At 39.7% G+C, this 17422-nt stretch overlaps 1 protein-coding gene across 3 annotated transcripts in view; it reads left to right on the top strand.

The window, feature by feature from the left end:
* ZSWIM6 (zinc finger SWIM-type containing 6) overlaps positions 1-17422 on the top strand; it is a 113987-nt gene that overhangs the window by 10916 nt on the left and 85649 nt on the right. Inside the window, exon 1 of one of the 3 annotated variants that reach the window (XM_071802413.1) lies at positions 2051-2102. The exons of the other annotated variants lie outside the window; for them this stretch is intronic. Coding sequence (XP_071658514.1) covers positions 2066-2102 — 37 coding nt within the window. The 5' untranslated portion in view covers positions 2051-2065. Of the gene's footprint in view, positions 1-2050; positions 2103-17422 lie in introns of those variants that run through there. 3 annotated transcript variants of the gene reach the window in all.

The raw sequence follows: 17422 nt of genomic DNA, 5'->3' as shown, positions 1-17422 counted from the left end.
CAGACTTGTGAACAACAGTTTTTTCTTTTTTTCCCAGGGCTGTATGTTGTGCTGACCTAGGAATAAGGATGGGGGTGCAGTGAGGAAAGAGGAATTTGCTGAAGAGTAATGCACAGCTTTATTAGGCACTTCTTTAGACAAAGGTAGGAAGTAGGGAGGTGGAAGCGGAAGACAACTGTCTGAATTGCTACAGTGGTGATCAGAATGATTGGAGGAGTTTTTTCTGTGGGTTAGTGGCCATGTGGAAAACAAACCTGATGTTGGTAGGGTTAAAAGATAAAGAGTGGAAATGTAGAACAAATGTGAGCATTGTAATCTCAGTAGCTAAGAGATCCAAAGTTTTGTTGGTTTAAAAGGAAGAACTTGTATACATACGGGGGACAAGGAAGGGTGCTGATGTGGTTGAAAAACTGAATACTCCCAGCATGAAGAGCAAGCTTGAAAGGAGCGAGATGGCACTAAGATCAAAGCTACTACTTTCTGATTATGCAAAGTGTGAAACGATAGCTAGTGCAATGTTAGACTGGATGAATGGAAAGAGATGTGAATCATGGGCATGCACTTCAGTGAATCCTGCCTGTTATGAGGTCCATCTTCCCCTCCCTCCTTGAATAACAAAAGGAAGTTGAGAAGTAGAGATAAAGTGTTGAGAAACATCTACTGAAAGGAGGAAGCCAGGGAGGATGACTGTGCAATGATACACTAGGCTGTGATTTTAGGAAGGAAAAGGAGAACCACAAAAGCCGATAAAGGTCAAATGTTCTGGGAGAGGAATCATCAACTTATAGAAGCACTGAAAGGTTAAGGAGCCCTGAAACACATCCAGAAGAGATCTCCAATGGCAGAACCACATTCCAGGCAAGGGCCTTGGCATACTCAATGACTTGGCTGTGGGAGCAAGAAGATGGTGATGTTGTGATATAACATAAGCACCTCAGGCAAAAATTAATGGGTGAAAGAGGTAGGGGAGTCAGCAGAATAAGAGGGCAGAATGCAGTTTGTATATTAGCCTAGTACATGTGTAGTTTGACTAGTAGGCATGGTGGGGTTATCTGTAGCTGTGTTTGCACCAGGCAGCCTGGGAGGGACAATTCAGCCTTGGTGAGGAAGTGAATGTCCTGAGCCTGGAGGTGGAGGAGTGTGGTGTGAGCAAGTAAGACAGAAAATCGTAGCAGATCCACCCATATTGCCGCTGATGCTGGTTTGAAGTGCCAGAAGTAGAGTGGGAAGGGTATGTTTGTAGGGCAGGGTGGAGGCAGGACTGCTGCAGAGGTAGCCTGCAGTTTAATCTTCCATCAGTAGCTGGTTACAAGTAGTGTAATTTGCCAGCAGCATGTTCTGCACAGGCTGGAGGGACCTTTTGGCTCATCTCCTGCAGAACTTGGTGCTCTCACACCCTGCTCTTCTCCTTTTCCACAGGCCTTCTTAGGGCCTATAGTCAGTTTGGTTTTCTGCAGGACTGAATGTGTTTGGGAGCAGGGAGCTGTTGTGAGGTTTGTTAGCAACGTGTGCTGTAGGTCCCTAATAGCAATGCCCAGTGTGGTGGTTACAGCTTGCTACCCCTGATGTAGGCATACTGGTGCAGCAGTACAGGGCGTCCATTAGCTTGAGCTTTGCCTGTCAACTCTTCAGAGGCTCTTGTACTGGCCTACAAAATCCAGCTTGTGTCATAAAGGTGGAGTGCTGATCAAAAGCCGAGACTGGTAGCCTACGCTCCTTGTAAATACAGGTTTAAAGCTAAAATAACAGCCTGATATCTATTTAAGGCAGGTAACCTTAGGCTGCCTGGCAAAAGGCCATACACTTTACTCTGAGAGAAGCTGAAACTGTATTTTCAGTTACAATTTAGCAGTGTTATCACTCTTGCCACTCCTTTTTTCTAGGGAGTTGGCACATTCCTGATGGACCAAACCTGCTGTCCTGCAGAAAGTTGCTGGTGCAGCAGCACTGCATGGTTGTGAGTACAGGAGTCCTTCTCCAAAAGCCCATGCCAGTGGAATTGCTCCCTCTTGACACTTAGTGAACTCCTCCAAGCATGGACTATGAAACAAGCCTATGAGAAGAAATGTTTTCCATTGTGAAACACTCTAGTCATGAATATGGTAAATGAAATAACTGACTCATTTGCTGTGTTGTGACTCATTTACTGCTCTGTGCCTCATCGTGTAACTCTTAAAACACAAAATGCACGTTGCTGTGCTTATAGCTTGTATTTTGGAAAGGTTTTTTGTTTGTCATTTGAAAACTTGACCCACTGAGGAGACCACTGTAACTTCCACCCTGAAGTTACATGGTTGCTTTAGGCTGGCTTAAATGCAGACTGCAGTCAAAGGGACACTGCAGTTCTTCTCAAGGTTGCAGCTTGTGCCAGGGCTTGTAGAGCTGTATGATGAGCCAGAGGACTGGCCTGATTTATGAATTCAGATCTCACTGGGTGAGTTTTACCTGGTTTATTGGCCAAGAGAATGATAGTATTGATTCAACGAACATGAGATGGCAAGAGGGGGCCCCTGAGAAGGGGAGGGCTTTTCTCTCTGTCATTCATGCTTAGACTGGCTTAAAGTGATCATGAAGCCTTGACTGATGCCTGGGGAAAGGAGATTGATGCTGTGCTTGGGAATTCACCTGTGGCCAAAAGTGGCCTGTTTGTTCCAGAGACAGCAGCATGGGCCTTTCCTGAGCCTAGGTTGTGTGTTGGGCCTGTGTGAGTGAGTGGTCTTTCACATCTCTCCATCCACTGTGTTTTTCTGTGTTACAAAACCTTGGCCAAGTGACAAGTACTTCTCCCACACTCCACCAGTGGTTAAAAGAAGGACAAATATTTACTTCAAAAGTACAAGAAGGGGGAAATACCTAACTATTTACTCCAGTTGTACATCTTCACTTCTCTCTATATCTGCACAGCTATTGCAAAAGGTGCTTTTTGCCTTCAAAGTTCATATCATTCCTCTTCTTCTGGGATGGTGCTGAGCTTCAAGCATAGCTATTCATAAGGCAGATATTGGAGGCAATTTTTCTGCTTATTATATTTGGTGACCAAATAACGTGTTCTGTGTTTATTTTCATTCATAGTGTTGACTTCCATTGCTAATGTAAGCACTTACAGCTTTTTGTCTAGTTAGGCCTGCTGAACGAACTAAGAATGAGCTGAAGTCTCCTCTTTGCTTCTTGAACTTTGATATGTTGCCAGTCAGCAGTCTCACTGGAGGTTGCAGGGTCATGGTGGTGTAGCAAAGACTTCAGTTGTTTTGCATGGTCTTTATTACTGGTAGTAATGCCTGAGAAAGAAATGGTGGATCATGACTTGGAGATCTCAGTCTGAGTTTGTAGGGCTGGCACATAGTAGGGGGAAGAACCCCTGTTGCTTGTAAACTGAGTACTTTTGATATGGACCGCACTGAGAGTCTCAGATAGCTTTGTGGAGTTCCAGTATCATTGCTGCTTCCCCAAGGAGAACAGCAATTGAGTGGAATGCTGGTGCTTTTGTGTAACTTGTTTAATGTGGAAGCTAAATGACAGCTGCTCCAGTAAGTGAGGCATATTTAGTGAAACTATCTGTTTCCAGGGCTCAAAGGCAAGTGTGTGATCTATTCCACATGGACTGAACTATTGCAAAACCAAGCTTGCCCATAACTGGTGGAGGGAAGAAGTGCATTGGAAGCCCTGTTGCATGCTTCACAGTGCAGATGAGTCCATTTTCAGGGCAGAAATTACTTCCCTTTACCAAAAAGAGATTTTGTGGGACTAAGTGGAGACCTGTCTGGGATAAAATGCTTTGACTTTCTCAAGTGCTTGCACTTGGGTTGATTAAAGCTTATTACTAGCTTTTTTTTCAACAGAAACCCACTTCGATGAGGAGGCATTGATCTGGGTTGCTCGCTTCCTAGAGCCCCTGTGCAGGTCTGCCTGGATAATTGTGGCTGTCAGGCTCATGAGGATTCATGAGCAAGAGACTGGGTCTTTTAAGTTGTACAGAGCTTAAGCAGGTTACTTTACCTTTCTTGGTTGTCTCCTGCTAGAAGGGAGCCTGCATGACCTCCGATCCTAATTGAAGCATTTACTTTCCTTCATAATCTTTGCAGGTGCTGTTTATTGTACACGCTTATCCAGACTCCTAAACTAAGTATTTCTTATTTGAGGAGAGTGAAGTTAACTTAGTATGGCTTCTTCCCTACTCCATTGCTGTACTGCTGATAGTCAGATCATATTTTAGGCTGATCACAGTGTTTAATGTGATACTTTTGTAAGCTGAATGTTTTCTGCAAGCCAGGTTTGTTAAAGTATCAGCTTGAACTCTTGTCCATGTAGTACAGTGAAGAGCAGGTGTATCAGTCCTTCAATTTTATACCAATTACTGTGTTTTCCTGGCTGTCTTCCTTTTAGCCCCTCTACCTCTCCCCCTATTTCCTCTTTGCTATTTTGAAGACAAGTACAATCAGGGGAAACTGGCTCTTCAGAACAGGGTATTGAGCTACATGCATTACTGTTGCTCACATGAAACTAACAAATAGAAAAAAGAACAATGCCCATGAGTAATGCAAGAGGTTCTTTAAACACAGACAAATAAAACAAAAGTGTTCAGTTTTGAAGCTTGACTAAGTTATATTCAGGGTAAGAACTATCCCAGGAAGGATCAAGGCTTCCAGGACCTGAGTGGGGGGAAGAGGAAAGGAGCAGTGCTTGTAGGCTTGCTTTACCTTCATAAAATTCTTAAGTTATTTCATCTGCTATGGGTGGATGGGTGTACTTTAATTACTGTATTTGCACAAGTCTGAGATTGACAGATATTCACGCTAGTCTAGAAAAAGTATTTTAGCTCACGTTTTATTTATAACTGAGTATGGTTTGTCTTTAATCTGGGGAAGCCTTTTTCTTTCCTCAGTGAATAAACATTATTTTATTGGAAAGACAATTAAAAGAGGGTTAAAAACCTGTGATTTTTGTGCACTACAGTTAAGTGAGCCTCCTGAAACCTGCCCAACTTAAAACTTGTTGTGACTGATGTTTCTTAATGGAACAGAGAGCTCAGAGTGAATTTTCTCATCACAGCTCTGGGGTTGACTGACACACAGTCTGCCACCAAAAACCAGAAGAATGCGCTTAGCTCTTTGCATACACATTTGCTCACAGGTTCAGAATTTTGAAAAACTGGTTCAAGAATCCTGACTTGCTCTTGCCATCCTTGCCAAAACCCTCCAGAAGCATTATGTAAATATCTTTACATCAGTTGCAGGTGAGGATGCTGCTGTGGTTGCATGGCCAGAAGCTGCTGCACGTCAGCTGCTCACTGTAATTTCCTCTCTTGAGACCTTTATCTTGCACCTTCCTGAAAGACAGCTGACCACTTTCCACCAAGGGATAAAGTCCTGTGGGTTGCTTTCCAGTCACTGTTGGGAGACTGTCCACAGGGCAGTTTCCATGGAGCGATGAATGTGCCACCAGCTATGCCTTTATGTAGTTTTTGTTGCTGCAGTAGGTGTGAAGTTATGCATGTTGTTTGACCTACTAGAGAAGTCTAAGGCAACTCTTGGATTTTACGTTTTGGAGGTATGAGGAAGAAGTCATACTGGATTCAGGTAACTACTACTAGTACTGAAATTGTGTGGTTTCATTCAGTCTGGTGCTATTTGAATTTGGGCCAGAGTTCCTTTCAGTTATGCTGTGCAGACGGCAGGTTTAGTTCATCCAGTACTGTCTTTAAATATCTATCTTTAAAGATAAAATTGTGTGCAAACTAGAAGCTGGAACTCATGAAATGACTTCTATCACAGAAGTTGTGCTAAATGCATCTAGAATGTGCACACTGATTTTTTTTGTTGTTGTTGTCCCAAAACCGAGGTTCTTTCTCCCCATTGTGCACGTAAATGAGCCAAATTCAGCACACAGAGTTCAGATATTGTTTATTACAGAGTTGAACAAGTCTGGATTCTGGAATAAAGCCAGCGCACACAGAAAGAAAAATAACAGCCATCAAATACAAAACCTTGTCACCATATTCTCATTCTCAGGGTGGTACTAAAGAGCCAATTGGTTACATATTTGCATATTGGTTACATAATCATTTTAGCATATAATAAGCAACATTCAGCTAAAGAACACTTTATCCAACAGTCTTGAGATGTGTTAAAACAAGACTCAACTAATTGTGCAGACATCAGAATGTCTAAAGCTTCAAGGTCAGTAGTCTCTGTAGTTTCTGATTTGGTATTTTACAAGTCACTCTTATCTTTGTTAGAGGAATGGACTGGCCTAAACTGAAAGATTTACATATCTTTAGGTTAGCAATTGCCAAAAGGATTCATTCTTTTAAGCAGTAATGACTACAGTTTGATAGGCTTCCATCAAGTTGAATCTGGTACAGATTTTGGATGCAAGTGCTGGATCTGTTTTAGCTCGGAACACTTGGGCAGAAACAACAAGCGCAAAATTGACTAGTCTGAATCTTTAAAAGATTCCCTTTAGTAGTTATCTTCCTAAGAAAGAAATACCAGGAAATAAAGCAAATAGAAGATGTTTTGTGTATCATTGTTGGAAACTTGGCTATTGGGAGGCCTCAGAACATTGTTCACTCAAATCAAGTGTGTGAAACTTGCTTTTACATAAGTGTGACTATTCCTGACTTAGACCATTGTTAATTCTTGGCAAACAGAGAAATTAAAAGCAGTGTGTCACTTTTGGAATTACTAGCCTGCTTAAAACAAGGAAGAATCTACACTGATGAATTTTGGTGAATAGACAGGTCTACACTGTGATTCTCATTGAGTTTCATGATGGTTTCAGTTCATTTCCTTTTCTTCCTCCCCCTGCCATGTTGTAGTGATGAGAACCTCATACTGTGTGTCATGAAGAGACAGTTGAGACTCGGACCACCTATTTGTAAGCAGAATGTGACACTGACCTCATTAGATGCAATGGTTGTGAACCTTTTGAAATCCTTCAACTCCTAAGTGCTAAAAACCTGAAGAACAGTCCTGATGATTGTAAACTTTTTAGTATCTTTTGCATTCTGGTTATTCTGTATACAATTTGACACATCTTGATTAAGCCTACTTTAATTTGGTGAAAATGAAGACAGTGAACAGAACACAAAAGAGAAATCTCGGCTGACAGTTGGAATAGCTTCACTCAAGTTGGTCATTTAGGAAAAAAAATAAAATATTTCCTTAGAAGATGGGATGAAGTAGGCATGTGTGATGTCTTTGTCATAATTTGAAGTTTATGCCTGAAATAAATATCAAACTGGGAACTGTACCATAATTTGCAGGTTGTTTTAGACAGGAAAAACATAGCAGGTGAAGGGAATCTGTAGCTTTTAACTTGTTCACTGGACGTCATGCAATTCTTGAGCGTACCTGGAAAGGTAATTTTTTTCTTTGACAGTATTTTGAGTTGATCTACATCTATGCTATTAGATTTATGTCAGACCACCTGGTGTTTCACTTAAAACAAGAACAGGACCTGTAGGAAAACTTTAATCAACCCTGTGTGCTGCTCCTCTTGCTAATGCTTTCACATTAGCACTTAGCAGGGGGATAGCCTATTTTTGCCACTCTGAGGTTTGATTATGTTTATCATGCTGCATACACAGACTAATTACACAGGCTCATACAAAGTAGCTGTGAGGAGGAGGGAAAAAAACCCCAAACCTCTTGGAATATATTTAAATACTTATGTATTTTGGAGATTTTCTTCCATTGTAATCACAAACTACTTGCCAGCTTTCCTTTTCTTCCAGTGGTGATAGGTTTTCCATACATCCACAGCTGTTTATTGTGTGAACAGCTGATGAAAACTCAGGCTTTCAGGGTTAAGGTGAACTGTGCTAAAAGGCTTTTCTTTTCTGCAGAAGCACAAATGTAAAGGCAGCTGGCACATGAGTGCAAATCAGAAACATATCTGGAAACTTAATTCCCCTGATTGCGGTGTTAGTGAAGAGCAAAGATTTATTTTTGTCTTACTATCTTTAAAGACGTTAGTATTTAGCAAATAAAACTGTATGCTGCTTTATGGATTGTGAAAAATGCTGTAATGCACAGAGAATAATTCTGTTAAAATAGAGGAAAGGAAGTGCTTGCAAAAGTGGTGCGATTTGTCTTGTGAGGAATGAGGGGGTCAGTGGGGTTAAAGCAGATTAAATAAATAAGCCCCGTAGGTCCTGGAGCTCTTGGGTTTTCCTGAATTCAGCATTATCATGGAGTGTTATGGAAATACTCATTCAAAATAAGCAGTCCCTGATGTTCTAAACCAGTATCTTGATGTGCTTGCTTTTGTAATGCTCTTTCTACAGCCATAGTAACTCCTAATTTGCATATGTGTTATTACTTAGATAACCTTAAAGGAATGCTACTCATCTCCCTCTTATTTTTTCTTTATATCTAAACCATCACCACAAACCCTTGATCTAGCTCTGTAACTGCTTTAGCTCTTGAGTTGTTTGTTTATTCTGCTGATTTGTTTATTCTGCTGTTTAACACTAGATCAACAGCAATGCTCAGACGGAGCTTTCTTAGGGAGAAATGCATGTTCTGCTTTGAAGGGTAGTGGCTACTAATATGTGTGACTGGGTTGGGGAGGGCTGTGCTGGCAGAAATCAAATCAGGTTCTCCAGGCACAAAGAAGAGGAACTTGAGTGCAACAGCATGATAACAAGAAAGCAGCACAGTTGCAATATACAGGCTAAATGACATAAGTAAGCTCTTGCACGAATGGAGCAAGGCGATGTTACCCAATTAATCTTATTCATTTGCTGAGAGTAAATGTATTTGCCTTGAAGAGCAAAACAAAAAAAAAGGCTTTATTACAGCCTTCATTATTGGCAAACAGATGTTTTCGTACTGTAGTTTATAAACTCTTATGAATCTACCAGTCTAAAACGCAGAACAGAAACTACTTTAATTTCAAGACCATTTCTAATGCAACATACTACCTATTTTAAAACTGTGTGCTATTGAACACTTTGGGAGGCTTCCTGAAGGAAAGAGGCTTGAATCTAGGAGAGTTACATGATCGCAAGTGAAATAACATTTTCATGTTCAACATTTCTTTGGGAGCTTTAACTGATACTGAATATTGAAAATACTTAAATTCACTAATTAGAATAAATTATTATACTATATTAGTTGAAGTACATTTTTAATCTTTTTGAGTTCTATGCCAGTCATAAAAATCTTAAGAACATCGCTGATTCTAAGTTCCATGTCTTGTGTGTATTGATAGGCATTGATCTTAGTTACAGCAGACTTAAGTGCTTAGGCTGCTTTTACAGAGGATAAAATGCAGTATGTTCATTGAACAATAGAAAACAATTTAAAACTGGTTACAGCCACCATTTTTCTAAGCTCTTTACGCTACTTTACAATTATTAGACTATGTTGTCTGTAAAAAGCAAGAGATTGTCAGACTTTACGGTTCTTTTTTTAAAAGGGCATAGTGCATATTTGAAAACCATTGAGTTAGAACAGTTCACTGACTTACTATGTAGAGGGTTATCTAAACACAGCACTCTCAGCACTAAATGATGTAGTGAATTATGCTATTCAAAATTTTATCCTGTATTAGAGATAAAGCTGAGGTGACTCTGGCATAGAAGGATTGTGGATGGCAATCACTCTGTCCCACCAAGCCAAAATGACTCATCTGTATTGTAGAATTGACACTTTTTTTTTTAATCTCATTTGTGGCAAGCTCTTTGTAAGCTATTGAAGGCACCTTTTGGGTTACGGAGAGCAGAGTTACTGGAGCTCAAGAAATCATTTTGAGTTCCCTTTGCCCAAATACTGGTATCAAGATGTTCCTTTTCCTGTTCTCCTGGCCCCCTCTCCAAATAGTTTTGTTCTGTGTTCATCTGTTGAAAATGGATAGTGGGATGAGTCTCTTGTCCAAGATCCTCACTGTTATAGGTTTTTTCTTATCTCGTGTAATTTGAAAGCTTGGTTGGTTTCTTTTGTAGTATGATGCTTTGATCTGTTCTTTTTCTTACTGAATTTATTGTGGGTTTTGTTTTTGAAAATTTGTATAAAGAGTCTTAAACCATTTTCAAGAGCATCTGCAGTTCTAGAAATGTGGTTCATCCTGTAAAGAGCTGTATGCCATAAGGCAAATTGAAAGTTAATAGTTTAATTTTTGTCTGCTGTTTAAAAACTTCATTGCCTCTGTAGAAAAATGGGGCTGCATTATACTATGACATGTATCTTCACAGAGTGTCATTGGACGTTCCTGGTGCTAACGTGCAGTTGAAGAACATCTACTCTGAGTGCTGATGACCCTTAAATTGAGCTCACGTGAATTACATGTGCTGTGAGGCATATGCTGCTAATGTGGAACCTATTGAAAGCTGATAAAGTGATGGCAGAACTTAAACCTAATTTTCGTTGGAAACAGAAATGGCTGGAGTTGGATTTGTAGAGTACTTTATACCCATCTGTAGAAAAGCATGTAGCTCAACAGTAGTTACACAACTGATCACTTGGTACATGTTTGTATTTGTTGGCACTAAAATGTCTTTTAAAAAACAAAACAAAACAACAAACTAGGTCGTCACTGGTTTCTTTCGAGCAATAACTGCTCCATGAAGAATGAGCTTTAAGAAGAGATTCTTAAACAGAAACAACACTGCCTGTTTTCTCTTGAGCTTTTCGAATCTTTCAGCAGGCATTAAACACTTCAAATTGTGTGTTTGCTAGCAGCTGAATTTAAGCCTTAGAACTTTTGGACAGTTATCGGTATAGCTTAGTCCTACTGTCTGCTTGGTGTGTGTGTGTTTTGGGTTTTTTTTTTTTTTTGGCTAGCTGAGAACTGAAACTCTTTAGTCTGGATTTTTGGCAGAGTTAATACAAAGAGAAAACTAATTCTGTTTCTGGGATTTTGGCCTCTCAGTCATGATTAAAGAATATTGACAGCCATGTGCTGAGCAAGGGGGAGGACCACCTCCCTCAGCCTGCTAGCAGCACTCCTCTTTCAGCAGCCCAGGGTGCCACTAGCCACCTTTGCTGCAAGGGCTCTTGTTGAATTTGGTGTTTGCGAAGACCCCCAGGTTTTCTTCTGCAAAGCTGCTTTCCAGTTGGTTGGCCCACAGCACAATACATTACACAATACAAATATTTGGCCACATAAACAAAATTTCTTTTCTGGCTGTTGATGGAAGATAATGTTGCATTTTCGGTGCATCAGTACAGATACAGCTTGCATTACTGCAGAGCTCTGAATGTCAGTGACCAGAGGCTTGCATGGCAGGTAGTGCATTGGAACTTGGTCTGTTTGTGTTCTAACTTTTTCTGGTTTCAGAGCTTCAAACTACCCTTAACCCCAAACAGCAGTGAAATAAAACCACTTGCTTACAAAACCATCACAACTCATTTGCTCTGCCTGTGCGATTGGAACAATTTCATGCATAACTCGTAGTTCAAGCTTGAATTTTTATCACCAGCATTAATGCCAGTTAGTGGACAGGGATTGGAAATGGTGCAGCTTTTACTTGGGAAGAGGTACAGAATTATTTAATGAATTACGTATTTTCTTCTCTGTTAGCATATTGTTTGTTACAGCATGTTAGTTTGTTACAGCTGTTTCTATGATTTGATTTGATTTCTGCTTAACAGAACTTTGTTTCAGGTGACCTGCTGATGCTTTGGTTCTCAGGTCTCTTGGGGCATGAGGGTGCTAGTGTAATGTTTACCTGGATTGCCCCTCTTTCCCTCCTTTTCCAGTTCTGCCAGGGCATCCTGAATAGAGCAAGACATTGGGTAAAGAGGAATTTAGGATATCTCCTGGAGAAATTTTGATTATTGTATCTTCTGTTCTGCATGCAATAGAAAACTGCTGCAACTTTTAATAAGTGCTTTTAATAGGAGGTAATCAGAGAGCTCTGCAGTAGTGTAACCTTCTGGTTTTATTACTAGCCTCAGCTGAAATGGAAACGGCGGTGTAGGTGGAGGTAGTGATCTGTCAGGATCTGTTCGTTGCCCTTTCTTTTCCCTCCTGGTCTCCCTCCCACCAACAAATGTCAAGATCTTTCTGACTCTTCCAGAATGTAAATAAAACTTATGATGAGTCTGCTACTACTAGGTGATACTTAAAAATTGTAATTGCAAAATACATCTGAGTGGCTACTTTCTGGTCAAGTGGCGAAGATGTTTTAATGTGGAGCAGGTAATGCTGTGAAAGTGAAGTAGTTTTCGAGACAATGATTAGTTGTCCTTAACCAGAGCTATATTTTTATAGGTTCAGTTTATTACAGTTGGAGAAAATGACAAGCAAGGAAAACAACTGAAAAATTACACTGGAGAAGTGACATTATTTAATGTTCTTTTAAGAAAAAATCTTTTCCCAGAAGTTATCAAAGAGACTCTGTTTCCACAGTCTATGTGACTTTTCTGTGTACAGTAAGACTTACCAAATAAGCATTTTCATGCAGGTGAAGGGGTAACTAAATAGCAAGTGTGTACTGATGACTTTTTTTACCTTCCCTGAAGAAAAGTGAGGTTTTCTGTTTGCAGTTTAACTCAGAAGCTCATTTAAAAATGGAGTGGTAGACAACTGATCCATGTTCCCCTCTGCTCCCTCTTTCATGCTGTTTGAGAAGTCACTTGTATTTACAGAAGGTAAGTAGTGCAGGAGGGACTTAAAAAACCAAGCCAAAATAAAACAACAAAAACACACACAGGAAAAGAATAAAAATAATTTAAAAAAAAAACCCCAAAAACCACCACAAAGAAATCCAAACAAACAAAATGACAATAAAACCAATAAGATTGTGGTGGTGTTGTCATTATATTGTTCTTGTTTTTTTGATTACACTTGAGAAATACAGGTAGGCTACAGTTTGGATAGTAAGCTGGTGTATGGATGGGAGACTGAAAAGTAAGCAATAGAACAGATGAAGATACAGACACCACCGTGCAAAATTTTAGCCCTCAGGAAAATATGAAGTGCAGTTAAAGATACAGCTTTATTATAGTTAAAGGAAGCAAGAAAATGTTCTGGAAACAAGTAGGAAATCATCTTTGGCTTTTAACTCTACTTCATGTACTTGACTGCTGCTTAGTAGAATTCTAATACATTGTTTCTTTTGCAAATTCTTGTGTTCTAAAGTGATATTTCTTAGGGGTATTTAGGAAAAAATTCCTAATCCATTTTTATTTTTTTTTTCCCCCGATAGTGAGGATCTGCTTATGTCTTTGAACACTTGGTGTAAAACCTCAAGCATTTTCAGCCTTTACCTCTGAATGTGTAAGAATGAAGTCATAGCCAGAACCTAATTGTCAAATATTCTCTGCATGTTCTGTGTATTCATTTAGGTGGACCTAAGCTGATTTATAATCTGTGAAGCTCTAGCCTTCCTACATACTTTTGAGGACATCTTGCAGCAGGTGGAGATAAACATGCAGGAAGAGGTCATGGTACAAATAATATGGTTGACTCAAAGTGCTTTGTTTAGAATACGTTGCAGAAATACTACTGTTGCTTATAAGGAGATGTTAAAAAATAAGTTATAGAAAAAGACATGGAATTGGCCTTGAATATGATACAGAAGATTTCATGGTAATTAAAGATAAGTTAACATACTGTGTAATGGATCATTGAAGATGTGTGGCTGGGTAAAAATATAAAATGTTTAGGGTCATGCCAGACACAGGAAGGTATCTCAAGTACAGCCAGAGGACTCATAATGATGACATCAGTGACAAGTGAGCTTTGCTGATTCACATTCCCTCCATGCCATGAACATGTCTAGTGAAGTATTCATTTCACCCATGCTATCCCCACTAAAATTTTGCCTTGCACCTTGTTTAAAATTATTGTAATCCAGTAATTGAAATTGTTAAGAAAATGTATGAGTGCAAGGGAGCTGAAGTAAATTAGATTCTTCCAAATAAGATGTAATTAGGGAGAATTCAGGGTTTTAGAAATCCACAGTGAAGTGACATAGGAATGGAAATTACAGACTGAAGGGCATGTTGATGGGTTTGAATTCAAATACCTAACCAAATGAGGCAAACAGATTCTTGCAGTCCAAAAGGCAAAGTTATTTGGGTCTAAGCAACTTGATTTGGCAGGGGTGTTCATGCAAATATGTGGGTAGGGTTTATGTTTGAGTTTTATTTTTTACTGACATGGAAACTGGGAACTAATAAAACTCATCTTGGCTTCTTCTGTTCAGGTCCTCTGACACCACAGTTCACCGTCACTGTCACTGGAGAGCTGTATGACTGAAATGACACTGGCATGTTTGGGATCCTCTTTAGAAATTCCGCACACTTTATTTAGTTTTCTGATCTGTTTTGTCAAGATGACAGTGACAGAAGAATTCTCATCAGCAGAGACTGTAAGCAGGCAAACCACAGTCTGGCTGTCTGTTTGTGCTTCAGATCCTTCTCTTGGTAATTAAGATGGCAGATTTGGCTAAACTTTGTCTTGCCTAAAATTTTGGGAACACAAAATAGAGCTTTGTGAGGTTCAGGCTTTGGTGAGCAGGTGTGCTTCTGTTTTGCTGGCACAGAGACCCTGTCTTTTCTTCAGTGTCTTTAGGTTAAGAAGTTATTTTGTCCAGAGATTAGGCCATGTCTTGTGAGGCAACTAGGCTGATGCCATATTTCCTCCTCAGTCTCTCATTCCTTGCAAAGCAACAGGAGAAAGTGACTTGCAAGTACATCAGTAGATTCTACCGAGCTCATTTCATTTGACAAAACAGGGAAGTGACACTTTTTCTGACCAGCACCATCCTGGAGGGAGAAGATAATGTAACTTTCTAGCTCAGAAGTAGATGTTACTGCAATCAAATCTGTCACAGTAGTTAGTTAAATATTTTGGTTTTACCTGTGAACCATTCTTGTCTTCACCTTCTACCATAATTACTATAATAAGGTTGTCCCTTCGATCAAAAGCCAGCTTCCTTGGAACATGAGACATGGAGTGAATTCTCAGTAGGAGTTTTGGCATAGCTTTGGCCTACGTGTTATAATTTATGCCCTTGCATGCTGACTAAGTATGGTATCAGGTTTTCAGATAAAATCTGAGGTAACCACCACTACCGAATGAAAAGACTTGAAAGGCTGTTCTTTGTAAAGATAATTTTTAAAAGTTACATTCCCTGAAGGAACAGCAATTAAATAAAAGGGTTGCAAGTAGAGAATTTTATTTAGGAGCAATAAGAAGGAAACTGTTTATATTACATTGTTGTTAAATTCTTTGTATTAAAATTAGGAGACTTCTCCAACAAAGTTGCCAGTCTGAGAAAACGGGTACTCCCTGGGAACTGTTTTCTTCTACAAAAATCTTTGGAGAAGATGGCTTAGTCAGCTATATCTCAGTTTTGCAAGGCCAATTTCTGCTTTATCTGTTGGCAAATTTCCAGGAGCTTACTGAGAGGTTAGGTGTCTGCTAATCTGTTTTAACTTTCACCCTCATCTTCTCCGAGAGACTCTCTCTTTACAAAGGCAGTCTGGATCAAACTTCTTGGGACCTCAGTACGGTTGTCATTAGCTAGGACAGTCCTTCTTAGTGTTGTTGTGTGTGGTGTGTTTTTTTTTTTTCGTCCTATCTTTAACCTGGAGGCAAAATCTTGTATCTGATACACTAAAAATTACTCCCCCCTCTCCCACCAAGCATTCTGTAAATAGAATTAGGGCCTGGAGGCTTTGTTACTAATTGTGAACATTACTGCTGTAGGCAGTTTTACTGCTATGATGTTTAAACATCCTTCAAGTTTGGCATTTTTACCAAGGTCTTTATTATATTTTTTTTAATAATGATTGCTTTTCTTGCATAGTAGATGTGATATTTCCAAATTTTTTTGCATTTGTTGGGGTGACTTTGAGTCACTAGTGCCTCTTAAGTTGGCCCCATAGCAGTTATACTGCTATGTTTCAATGCACTTGGCAATCCGGTTTGTTCATTTCATTTTATGTTGTGTATCAGCAATACAATGGTATTAACAATTGGCTTTTCTGTGTTGATGCGTGGCAGGAGTGTTTCCAATTGTTTCTGATCCATTAAAATGTCAATAAGAATGAGTAATTCTTCGGAAGAGCCTGTTTTGAACAGATAATTGGCCAGCAGCTTATGATCTATGTTTAGGTATCTGAGGTTCCTTCTTTGTGCAATGATTTCTGTTGTCCAATACATGGTTGTAAGGGCTGTTAATGCTGGAGCATCCTATTATACTGCTGTGTTTTTTTTGTGGTGTTTTTTTTTGTTTGTTTGTTTTGTTGTGTTTAATTGTGTGATGACACCCCTTCATTTGCTAGAATTGTGTTTCTAGTTAGCTGATGATGCTTCTTGGCAGATTATTGCATTTTATTATAAATCCTGTATTGTAGGCAGAAAGTACAGGAAAGTTTGTAGTTTGAACTAGAACAGCTCTCTGCAGAACTCCAGGATGTTGTGTAAGCAGTGTTCATGCTTTATCTTGTAGAAGCTTGAGATCTCAAGAAAACAGGTTTAAACTTTGCTAGTGGTTTGCAAAACTATTCTGAAAGAGTAACTAGCAGTGTATACCCTGAACCATCTCATAATGAAACACGAATGTCGGAACTTAGTGCTTTTTCCTTGAAATTGGTGTGGGGTCCACTTTTGTGTATTCAGGGTGCTTGTGAAAGTTTCAGACTGCTTCATCAGTGTTCATCCCGTGGTGTCTTGTAAGCTAAAGTAGTGCTGTTTTTATGTCAGGTTTGCATAACTGATGTGTATGTTGTGGGCTTTTTACAATTTGAAGGTGCGATGGTGAGGGAACAAGTGTTACTGGTGTATGTTTTTACCTACTGGCTTTGCATGGAAGCTGTTTGCTGGTTGTTTTGTATTTTTGGTTTAGCCAGTTTTATTTTGAAATTTACACTTTAAACTAGTAAAGACCTCTTAAAATAATTCCTAAAATGGGTTAAATATTTGCAAGTCCATTTTGCCGTATGCTGTGGCCAGTGAGGGAACTCAATGCACACTTAAGTGATTTAAGTTGTGGATTCACATACACTTCTTGCAGTGCCAGTATGAGCTGGAGTTGCTCTCAGCTGCTTCTTTCTGTCTTTACCATATTCCTTTACTTGTGCCAGCAGCAGTGGGGTTTTTGTTTTGTGTGTGGCCTGGTGTGCTGATGTGGGTCATGAAACTTAACCAGTGAAAGATGGTTTATTATTTTTTTTTTATCCTGGCTGGGTCTGTTCCTTGATTCACTTCAGGGCATAAGAACACCAAGAGGAGTTTTGGTGGAACTTCAGAGGATTGAGTAGAGGGCCAAAATGAGTGTCATTGTCTGGTGCAGTCTTTGGCAGCTTCGGTCACTTCCCTAGTGCTTAAAGTGACACATTACCAGGTCATGGGTGTAGGTATGTTAGCCTGAGGTGCTATGGATTTCCCAGTCCTAACCACAGGCCATCTGTGGAATACTTTTATTACCTTCTTTCTTCTGATCTGTGCTTATGCTAAGGGA

The sequence above is a fragment of the Patagioenas fasciata genome, chromosome Z (genome assembly GCF_037038585.1).
Source record: "Patagioenas fasciata isolate bPatFas1 chromosome Z, bPatFas1.hap1, whole genome shotgun sequence".
NCBI classification, from domain to species: Eukaryota; Metazoa; Chordata; class Aves; order Columbiformes; family Columbidae; genus Patagioenas; species Patagioenas fasciata.
The sequence above is the reverse complement of the archived record's forward strand: the minus strand, read 5'-3'. Positions and strand labels throughout refer to the sequence as shown.